The 11,596-nt window shown below is 40.8% G+C and overlaps 1 protein-coding gene across 2 annotated transcripts; it reads right to left on the reverse strand.

The window, feature by feature from the left end:
- Window positions 1-1,176: 1,176 nt before the first annotated feature.
- Window positions 1,177-11,192, reverse strand: gpd1l (glycerol-3-phosphate dehydrogenase 1 like). Of its 2 annotated transcripts, XM_020091380.2 has the most exons (9): window positions 11,044-11,192; window positions 9,596-9,773; window positions 9,145-9,285; window positions 7,340-7,478; window positions 6,660-6,772; window positions 6,254-6,490; window positions 5,943-6,049; window positions 5,186-5,289; window positions 4,174-4,370 (listed from the first exon to the last, which is right to left on the reverse strand). In XM_020091380.2, exons 1-8 carry the CDS (start codon window positions 11,085-11,087, stop codon window positions 5,193-5,195), a joined length of 1,056 nt encoding a protein of 351 aa, XP_019946939.2. In that variant the 5' UTR covers window positions 11,088-11,192; the 3' UTR covers window positions 4,174-4,370; window positions 5,186-5,192. The 2 variants fall into 2 exon arrangements, with proteins under 2 accessions (XP_019946938.2, XP_019946939.2); XM_020091379.2 differs by having other exon boundaries at window positions 1,177-5,289.
- Between the last annotated feature and the right edge of the window lie 404 nt (window positions 11,193-11,596).

The raw sequence follows: 11,596 nt of genomic DNA on the forward strand, positions 1-11,596 counted from the left end.
CACAAGTGGACTGTTGGGCACTCTATCCATCTGTCTGTCCATCTATCTATCTATCTATCTGTCCTTCTATCTATCTATCTATTTATCTGTTTATCTATCTGTCCATCTATCTATCTGTTTGTCTATTTATCTATCTATCTTTCTGTCTATCTATCTAATGTGTCTATCTTTCTGTCCGTCTATTTATCTATATTTCCATCTATCTGTCTGTCTGTCTATTTATCTAACTATCTGTCTGTCTGTTCGTCCCTCTATCTATCTATCATCCATCCTCTGCCCTCAGCAGGAGTTGCCAAAAATAAAACCTTAACAGGCGAGCAACACCCTCCACTGAGCCATTCTAGTTGGATCAGGAGAAAGACCGGGTCATCAACTTACCAGTTGGTGGTTCGATCCCCAGCTGATCCATTCTGCCAAGACACTGAGCTGCTAATTTCCTCTGATGCCTGTGCTGTAAGTGATGCGGGAAGGTGCTGCACATAGATACACTGTGGGAATGTGTGTGAGAATGGGTGAAGGCCAAAACTTTACAGTGAAATGCTTTGATTGGTCATTAAATTAGAGAAGCGCTCATAAATACAGAACATTTACCACATTCCCACACTCCACCTTCCGGTTAGTCAAAATAATAAAACCATGACAAAATAATACTAGCTTGATCGCACCTACTGAGAGGGTGAACTTACAAGAATACACACTAATACTTTTAAGAGACCAGAACTGTACTAAGAAGCAAGCTCCATATACCCAGGATATGTTTTATAGCTTTAGTGAACTATAATTGGCTGTCCTGAAAACTACTGCTACAGACTGGTTTATCAACAGTTAACTGGTTCATGAGGAAGAGGTAGAGCATCACAATTAACATTGTCAGAACCCTGAATAATGTCATTGTTATATCAGCACTATTTAAGTAAAATATCTCAAAGGGCATCTATTTGCAATGTCAGGCTGCACCCACAAAGACCTGAGAGAAACAAAGATGAGATTTAAGCTTCAATGGAAATGTGCACAAACTTTTACTGGACAAAAAGCTTCAAGAATGAGAACTTCAGACCAAAACCAGGCCTGCATGTAAACAGTGTATTGAACAGGTGTATTGTTAATGTTCTGGTGAGACACTAAATCATTTTCAGGTAGTCCAGTCTAAAAAAACAAAGGAAGAGGTTCAAAGGCTTCTCAGTCAACAACAGTTTTTAATTCACACAAACAGGATTTCACAACTTGCAGTGTTTATAGTGGCAACTATTTCATACTTTGCCGCAACAGTCGCAAGGTCAACAATAGAAATACTAAGTAATTAACTCAATTAGCTAAGGCAGCACATTGCCAGCTGATGAGTTGTATTGAAACAAAAACTCTGATTTGACAGGTATATGCTGGGTTATCTGCCTCATCTTCATAATAAAGAGCAGCACACAAGCACTTCAATGAACCTTTCAATGGCAAGAATCTGTGACTCTCTACTGCAGTGGATCTGTGAGGAAACATAACAACAACTGAGCTCTAAACATGACACTGTTCTACTTGGCAACAGATAGAGAAAACAGCTCCAAGAAATGTACCCGACACATTTTACAAAGAGCTAATGATGATCTTCCCAAAGGCATTATTAACATACTGTAGGTTTGTTGAGTCATATCTTCACTTAAATAAAAAAAAAATGGATGAGTCTTAAGTAGAATATTGTAATTGTATTTTTCATGTGCAGTTATTATACAATAATACGGATTCAGTTTGATCTTTTGAGCAGAACTGTGTGTTTACCTGAGTGGCAGTGAGAACTAGAAATACAGCACTACGGTTGTATACCTCCGCCAACCAGTGCAAATTCCGTCTAATTCATATAAGATCACTGTGACTTTCGACGACCGAAATCGTATTAGTTCATCTGTGAGTCCAAGTCCATGTGTGCCAAATTTGAAAGAATTCTCTTGGGGTGTTTCTGAGATAGTTCCTTCAAAAGGCGTGTTCTGGGAGGTCACAGTGACCTTGACCTTTGGCCACCAAATTTGAATCAGGTCCTTCATGAGTACAAGTGAATCCTCCGACCAAATTTGAATAAGTTTTCATAAAGGCGTTCACAAGAATCGTAAGGATGGACAGACAACATGAAAACGAACCGCCTCCGTGCTGGTGACAGGCAGGGGCCGGAGGCAAAGTAACACAAATACTGAAGTTGTAAAAATATTAAAAACACAGTGACCATCCTTATCTTCTCCTAAGTCACAATGAATTGTCTATTGCTGTTGTTCTGGAGCAGGCCATGACTTAAGTGCATTACTACGACACAGAGGCAGTATCATGCTGGAGTCCACAGGCAGGCACGTCATAGCTGGTATTTTTAGTCATCTCGAGTAAATAACAACAGCTTCTTATTGATATGTGTGAAACTGATGAAAAACCAACTGCAGACCTGACAGTAAAAACACACAGGTTCCATTTCAAACATTTGGTCACAGGTCACACTGTTTATAAAAATAAACAGACAACAGTAGGGGATCTTCCCGGAAACATCACATCATGATCTTTTTAACACACAAACAGTCTGAACTGAGCTTTCTTACTATCCAGACACTGTTTGGTCATGTGTATTAGTGTCCACTACTTTTAACAGCACCAAAAAATGTGGTCCCCCCAAATTAGCTCTCCTTTATTACATTTGTTCGGGGATCACTCTGTAACATTGTGAATGTAGTGTGGATCCACATTATCACTGTAGACAAAAATGTCTTAAAATGTATGGATCTCTGCAATTCAGTAGAAAAGTAGATCACGGACCTGCTGAAGATTAATCGTGACATAAATTTGTTAGATCGCCCGCAAAATCTATAAAACCTTGAAAGAGAGAGGAGAAGAAATGTCATCGTAAGCTGCTTTCAGAACTAACACACGGCCGATGCAAAACATCTCAGGATGAAAAGTGGTGCCATGCACACGGAGGACAGCGACAAAGACGTCAAGAGAGCTTTTGGTGATAAGAGCTGACGCCGGTTTCTATGTGCTGTAAACAAAACCATGTGATCTCCGCAGCAGAATTCATACATTACATCCTGCCTCGGCCTGCTGCACCCCCCCCTTACCCGAGCACTCTGGAGATTTCAGTGTTGTTGTGAATGCGTGAGAGAATAAATCTCCTGCTCTGTTGTTCATGTATGAAAGGTAAACAGCTACACTGACCAGTTCCTGTTTATGAATGAATGGGACTAAGTCACTTCTGATAATATTGGTCTCACCATGTTAATAGTTGGAACATCACTAGAATGAAGCACAACAGGTCAAGAAACACGAGCAGATAATTAATCTAGCTGAAAACACACAGAAAGTGAGTTTATATAAATGTTGCTCACAATTCCTTGCTGCAGAGGAGAACTGGTTTATTTCCAGAGTAACTTGATTTATATCCAGACTATCTGACTACAGAATGTAAGATCATCAGATGTTCATGTTTCTTGGTATGTTTGACCTCTTTTCAGTGACCTAGCTGCAGTCACTGATCCCCAAAGGCCAAAACTATGGATCTACTAACTCGGATCTGAAACAGACCTGAGGAATACTAGAGAAACCTGATGTCGTAATATAGATTAGCTTTCAAGAGAAACACTCTAGTCCTGGAATGCAGCTTTTGTTGATGTTATTAATTACCTCCGTCCCATTGCCAGTTCCCTGTTTGACTTCAGGCTTACAAAAAAACTAAGAAAAACTATTTTATTGAAACTTGGTGGAAGGGTGGGGGATGAGCCAAGGAAGAACGCATTCATTTCCCAGGAAATAATACCTGGATCTTGATGACTAACATCAGGTGCATTCAGAGGACTGAGAGTTTGATTCCTGGCTCCTTTTCTTGAATGCTGAAATGTCCTTGGGCTCTGACACTGGCTCTGCAAGTTGTATACATGATAAAAGTGTTTTGCGAGGTCGTTAAGACTAGAAAAACACCGTATAAAAGATAGTTCATTTACAAACTTTTAAAACAATTTATGTAAAATGTGTTCTCTTCAGGACACTATGATATGGTCACAATTATAAGAACTAAAAGTGCACTCAGAGAGCACACACCTCTTCCAAGGCTAACAGCTAATCTCAGCATGTAAAAGAAAGTCTTCTAAATTTGATGGATTCTTTCTTCGGGCATGCCCCACCCCTCCACTAAAATTTTATTTTATTTAGTACTTTTTGAATAATCATGCAAAAAGACAGACGAATAAATCGACTTCAATGAAATCACAAGAAGGGCACTCAGAGATCGCATGCTCTTAATGTTAAAAGACAGTAAAAAAAAAAAATCCTGCATCTGCCAGAGGTTAATGTGTTCTTCCTTGGACCATACCCCAACCTTCCATCAAGTTTCAATAAAATCAGTCGAGTTTTTGCCAAAAGAAATTGAGACAAACATCAATAACCATAACGTCCTTGGTAGAGGTGATGAGTCGTGAATAAAAACGCCAGAAACTTCCTTTAACATGATGAGTACAATCTTCATATAACTAATATCAAGACTGGGAAAGTGAAACCTTTAAATGGATTGGTCAATAACTTCATGATTTGTGCTATTTCACCACAAAATGCTGCTGGTTGGTTTAAGTATAATAAAAGAGGACGGTCAAAACATCTCGTGTGATATGAATGATACGTAATGTAATGTAATGTAAGATTGTATGTTTAGTGTCTGAGGAGCACCGTGCCAGGACTGCGGCAGCTATGTGACAACAGCGGCCAGAAAAAGGCAGAGGCAGGTGTATCGTGATTCTAGAGCAGATCAGATAACACACAACAACACACAGCTGTTTTAATGTCTTAAAACAGCCCTGTTCAAAATTCAAATTGATATAGACACATTATCAATTTAACTGGTTTGAGTGCTAATGGGAATCAGTTGTAAATCATTGTAATTGTCTGTTTGCGTTGTTTGTGTTTGGAGTATGTGTTGCTTTTAATTTCTCTTCATTTCCGTGTAAACTAGGAGAAGGTCGTGTCTAGCAGACCTGTTTCCCTGCATTTGAGACTGAGATAAAATACTGTTGGGAATATGGCAACTCTGTTTTTTGGTTTCTTTTGGTCTATATTAGTTTTACTTGAATTGATAATGGTCTTTATCTTTCACATGCTGAGACACTTAGTGTTAAACTGATCTTGGTGCAAACACGTTAAATGGATCTGTTCCCCAGCCCCCTTTGAAACCCACCCGGTGGTCACATGTGCTCCGGGTGGCTCTGCAGGCAGGAGATCATCTCTCGGACCGGCCTGCCCTCAAAACAAATCTGATAGACTGCTGTGAAGAGAGGGAACCTGCAGAGAGAGGATGGAGGGAGTCAGACGAGACACAGAAGAGAACAAGATTAAGCATGACGGTGCACGGATGGCTCAAATGTGCAGTGTCAACACCTCAGCTACTTTAGAGGCCCAGTTTTTGCATCAAAGCACCATTTTCAACTAGTCATATGTTAATGTCCTCTGATATCCTCCTTGTAGGCGCATTCACATTCTCACAGACACATAAGAAAACATCAGACACTCAGGCACAAGCGCGGGGTACCATTCACATCGCTACGTCCGGTAGTGGACTTTTAGGCTCAAAACATGGTGAAAATGACACTGTTTCGATTTGAATATAAATGTCTGGGCTTCTGGACACTTGGATGACACCACCCGAGCAGTATGGAGGCATGATGTGTCTCTTTTCTGTTGTTCTTTAATGTCTGAAGAAGGAGTCCCGTTTTCTTGGATTTGGCTGCAACACTGTTTACCCCTGAAACTCCAAAGGTGTTTTGTGGACTCAAACACTTCACCCGCCCCTCCTAAGCTAGGCTAAAGACGTCCTGCCTCCAGCTATGTCCTGGACACAAAGACATCAAACGCCCTCTCCATCCACACACCAACAGAGGATACACACAACACCTTTCAATACTTCAAAATAAAAACAGAGACTGGTGTATACGTACTTGTCCACCAGGCTCTTCTGTTTGAGGATGTGATAAACCTCAGCTGATGTGGCAGGACCCTGGAGCTTCTGACCGTTCAACATCTCCTGCTCCAGCTCCTCAATGCTCTGAGAGCAGGTGAGACAAGAAGAATCAAATTCATCATATGGAAGCAGCTTTACATTAGAAATCTGTTTTCCAATGAATTCCACTTATAACACAGGTTTTAAATCAAGTGTCACTTGTGAGGACTGGTCAACAGTCACAATAGAAAAACAGCAAAAGTCCATAACATCCACTGGTGTGTGTTACACAGTCACTGGTTCACCTACCTTTCCTGTTTTAGCAAAGGCCTCTGCCACTCTCCGGTTGCGGCCGCCATAGCATGTAGTGATGAGGTCGGCCACGCCGCAGCTTTCTAGAAAAGTTGCCGTAGAAACAGAGTCGTTCTTGGAGAAGAGTTTAGCGAAGGCGATCATCTCCATCAGCCCCAGACGAATCACAGCGGCCTTGGTGTTGTCACCGCACCGCAACCCATCACAGAAGCCTGCACCCACTGCGACGATGTTCTGTCCCCAACATAGAACACATATATTCACATTCACTATATCAACAGCACCTTAACAATGACTTATATTGTTTCAGACATGTACTTTTTTTAGTATGGTCCATGTCCCATCTGCTGACATGGAGGAGGTATAGAGTGTCTACTGGAACATACTATCAGAGTGTGCGTACCTTCAGTGCTCCACACAGCTCCACTGTATCAGCATCATCCACCACTGTGATCCTGAAGTTTGGAGTCTGCAGCAGCTCTTTGAACAGCAGACCGTTCTCCAGGATCCTACTGCCTACACACACACACACACACACACACACACACACACACACACACACACACACACACACACACAGCACTTTAAATGAGACCAACATTTATGTGCAGTGTCTGTACCCTGACAACCCAATAGTTGGAAACTTTACTTGACACTTCTTTAAAAATAGACAACAAAGCCAAAAGATTACACAACCTACTTCTTATTTTTAATCCCTCCTCCTCAAATAGACACCCCTTAAATTGAGGCTATTTGCAGCCCACATTGAAAACTTTGAAAACTAAAATGCAGGCACACTTCAATAGACAACTCCAATACTGTGTGTGAAATACACAAAGAAAATACTTACAAAGAAAATACTTGCAAAGAAACTACCAACTACCAAATCAATGTAGTGTTGTACAAAAACACAAAGTAGTGTATAATGGTAATGCCTATGGACAGTACAGGTACAAGTAAGTAAATAATGAATAAGTGTGACCTTCCAGACTTTTTATTTTTTATATTTTAATGTTCTGTAAAGTGTAATAGCAAAACATCTGCTCCTTATTTTAACTGTACACAGTCATATATTCTACTTACCAATTGTGGTTTCACAGAATTTCTCAGCTGCTACTTCATTGGCGATGTTTGCTCCCATGAGAACACTGACATCAATCCCCATCTTCTCTCGAATGATGTCGGAGATCAGCTTTAGACCCTCTGGGCCTTCATCTATCCCCTGAAAGACAGACACAGAGGGATGTGAGGGACGTGTGACTGCAGGAAGCAGGTGAGAGATGCTGGATGTGGGAGGGAGATGTGGAGGGAAACAGCAGATTAGTGACAAACAGATTCAGCACGCAGACGTTTAGCTTATACTTGAATACTGTGATTATGCCATGCAGATGCTAGAAAACACAATGATAAAAAAACATTTCCATTGGCCTCCTCCTCTGTGGGACACACGCACGCACGCTTTACCATAGAAATCCAGAATCTTTATGATGTTTGTATTCCGTACAAAGGATCAGAATGTTGTGTGAATTGATCATCACATGAAGGTTGTGGATATGAAAGATACAAAGATACTCCTGAGCAACAGTCAAGTAACAATAAATTAACTCACAAGCTGCTTTTAGTGCTGACTGACCAACTGTATTCAAATGGTAAATGGTCTGTATTTATATAGCACACTATCTTGATGGCCACTCAAAGTGTTTCAAAGTAAAGTTTTAACATTCACACACACATGCAGCACTTTCTCTATCACACATCACCAATATACTGGTACAGCCATCAGAGGTAATTTGGTGTTCAGATTCAGAATCTTGCCCAAAGACACTTTGGCATGTGGAATTATTCTCAAGGATTTGTTTCATTCAACATGAACTTTGCAACAGCTGGCTGCTCACTTTCTATTCTGAGGGAAACTGAGAGTAAGTACAGCTTTGGTCTATTTTAATCCCAGGCCTGCAGCACTCAAAGCCCCCTCTCTCCCTAATGGCCCCCTCCACAGTTTTTAATCTGCTTTTTTACCTGGAGAGAATTGAGGATTCATTTAAAACATGTGCACACACACACGCACACATGTGTTGTCATGGCTTTCATCTCTGTAAACTGGGCAATGGTGGAAATGTGGGTCTGAACAAGTCCAAAAGTAAAGCAGACTGATTCATTACAAAGTAAATGTTCTGTCAAAGTCAGAGATTTACAGCCACTTTAGCTCTGGACTGATCCAGAAAACTTAATCTGATGAAAACCTGTGTTAAACAGACATTATAAGGTAAGACAAGGTCAAAGTCTGCAGAGTTAATACCTCCACTGATGAGGTTATATTTTCATCAGTGTTTGTTTGTCTGTTTGTGTGTAAGCAGCACACACAAACACACAAAAACCAGTACACAGGTTACCAAGAAACTTGGTACGAAGAGTGAGTAAGACGTACAGGTTAAAGAAGAACGCATTAAATTTTGGTGTAGATCCAGATCAGGATCAGGAGACAGATCCAGGAATTTTCTCTTTCTGTAACATTGGGAGATGGGGTGTTTTTCCAAAAAATGTCTGTTTAGGGAAATTATATTTATCAGTAACATTGAAAATTAAAACAATTTCTAACAGCTCAGACTCACAAGATGATTTAAAAGCCCACTTCGTGCAGTGAATGTGACTTTGAGATGCATGAACACAAATTCAAGGCCATCGACGGTTAAGACGATAAAAGCTGCTTGGGCCGGCTCCAGATGATGAAATTTCAGTGAACTTATTCTACCAAACAGGGACTCCCACTGAGCTGGAATCTGTCTTCAAAGGAGAGGACAGGCTGCACAACTAAAATTGCACATTCAGGAACTGTGAGGTGGTGTGGATAATATGCTCACACACTTTTTTCACTGAAGTATTATTACCTTGATGAGTGTGATTCCTCGAGCTCTGGTGGAGACGCAGCCAACCATCTCGTCACAGAGCTTCCTGATGAACTGGTGAGGGACAACAAACACCAGCAGGTCAGCTCCCTCTGCAGCATCACAGAGCTTCGGGACAGCTACCTGTGTGGGAAACAAAAAGACACATAAACTATGCACAACGCGGGCTTTGCATGTCTTTGAAAAGCTCTGATTAGGTGATTCAGAAGTTAAAGTCCTAAACATCAAGGTGAAAAGTAGGCTGAACCTGTCACTTCTGAACTGCACAGCATTTCATCGACTACATCTCAATTATTACTGTATGTTAACTGCAACTCGGAGCCCAAACACATACAGTTACATACAATATAAGCTTGCACAGCATCAAAGTGCTGCAGATTCCAGCAGACTGGAGGTTCATAAATTCTAAAAGAGTAATCCTGCTGTCTCTTACCACATTCTCTGGCAGTTTATATCCAGGAAGGTACTTGATGTTTTCATGTTCCGTGTTGATGATGTCAGTGAGCTTCCTGCCATTAATGTTTTCTTCAAACACCCACATCTTCACTGTGGTGGCAAAACTCTGCAGGGACCTGGCGTTATCGCCAATAATCCTGGCGATGGCCGAGCCCCTGCAACCAGAGCACAGGTCGAGAGGACAGTTTACCTTCAACTGACACATATTTATACAACAACTACTACCTTCACTGTTTTCTGAATCCAATGAGAAGTGTGGATGGTGTGTGATAGAAAAGTGCAGCATATAAGAGCACTGAATGAATGTGTATGTCAATGTTACTTGTTGCGTAAATGACTCCAACATCTAAATGCAGTCCAGTTTGTGCTTTCAGAGGTGTCTGTTTGGCTCAGATGATCATTTTGAAGGATGTAATTTGTGTTGACAGTGCATCTTTTATTTTGTCCGGCCCATTCATATCAGTGGTGGAGGCTAAAGAGCAGAAACCTCTCTCTGGATATGTCATGAACCACATGCTCATCCAGCTGAACAAACACCTCTGAGACAGTCTGAACACAAACTGAACTTTAGATAAATAATGAATAATCTCAAAACAGAGCTGTCTAAAAGCACTGCAATATTACATAACACTAAGGATATCCAGGAGCAGGCAGCATTATAGCTTATGTGACTTATAAGAACAGGCAAGTTCAATAAAATAAGAGTTAGCATGAGGTGAAAGAATAGATGCTTTTCTGTAAAAAGGGTAAATATATGCAATAATTATGTTGATGAAGTAAAAATGTGTTTCTCACTTTCCATGTTTAAAAAAATACTAAAAACAAGATGTTTAACTAACGACACAACAAAGGCATAACCACAATTATGTTTAAATCAATGGAAATGTTGTCTGCTTGATGGACTTCATTTTAGGACATAATAGGGTTGCCAGTTGAATTCTTCACAAATCCTTTGTGGATCGAAATAAGTGAAGTGAAGGAGGATTTACTGCAGAGCTGTGGAAGCAGACTTGATTTTACTCACTGGACCAACTGAGGGAGTCCTAAAAATGCTTCACTGTTTTATTTCCAATAGGTGTTGCAATGCATGCTCCACCTTTTGTCTAGAGGTGATGTTAGGAGGGTGAAGAAGCTCTTGAGGTCCAATCCAGGACCACTTCACTGAAGTGCCACTGAGCAAGGCACTAGATGAAGTGACCTCCATCTCCTGTTGTCCTGCAGCAGAACGTGACCTCTGACCTCCACCCAGATGATCACCACCACACCCAGCCCTGCTCTCACACATGCACTACACCAGGCCGAGTGGAGGAGATGCACCATCCCAACAGGTTGCAGTATTGGATCATGTCCTGCATCATCCTCCTCATTATCATCCTCCTCATCATCATCATCCTCCTCTTCCTCACCAAGCCTGTGGCAGCTTACCAGTTTCCGGAGCCGACTATACACACTTTGAGCGGAGACGCCATGGATGAAGATCAGCGGTCCTCTCCGGTTCGTCTCCTCACAAACACAGCGGCCGAGTCCGTCTACTGCTGATGACGTCACATACCTCGTCGCACACCAGCCTGTTGGGAGTTGTAGTTTATTTACATTTTTCCTCGTTGACGTGGTCCTGCAGATTACATAACAGGATGGTTATAGAATGGCTGCCTTCTACTAAACACTTGAAATAATATAAAGTGATATTATTGTTTTACTATTGAGTATTATATGGTAATTATAGTATGTAATAAACAACAATAATATATATAATATTTTATATAATACACAGCAAAAATAATACATCATTTATAGATATTATATATTGGATAGTAAATTATATATATTATTTATAATAATGAATATTTAATGTATTAGGATGAGAGTATGATGTGTGTGCAGACACAACACAGGATCGTGTCTCTGTGGGGAACAGTTATCTGTCCAGGTCCTGCTGATCAAGTTATTATCCACAGTGCATAAATGCTACATATAT

The sequence above is a fragment of the Paralichthys olivaceus genome, chromosome 13 (genome assembly GCF_024713975.1).
Source record: "Paralichthys olivaceus isolate ysfri-2021 chromosome 13, ASM2471397v2, whole genome shotgun sequence".
Lineage (NCBI taxonomy): Eukaryota > Metazoa > Chordata > Actinopteri > Pleuronectiformes > Paralichthyidae > Paralichthys > Paralichthys olivaceus.

What these genes read in the sequence shown, in the direction of transcription:
- gpd1l (XM_020091379.2), bottom strand. Translation starts at nt 11,087, where the DNA reads ATGGCGTCTCCGCTCAAAGTGTGTATAGTCGGCTCCGGAAACTG. An exon ending in ATAAACTGCCAGAGAATGTG is followed by an intron (nt 9,286 to 9,595) that starts GTAAGAGACAGC and finishes TTTCCCACACAG; the next exon opens with GTAGCTGTCCCGAAGCTCTG. An exon ending in CCTTTGCTAAAACAGGAAAG is followed by an intron (nt 6,050 to 6,253) that starts GTAGGTGAACCA and finishes ACCTGCTCTCAG; the next exon opens with AGCATTGAGGAGCTGGAGCA.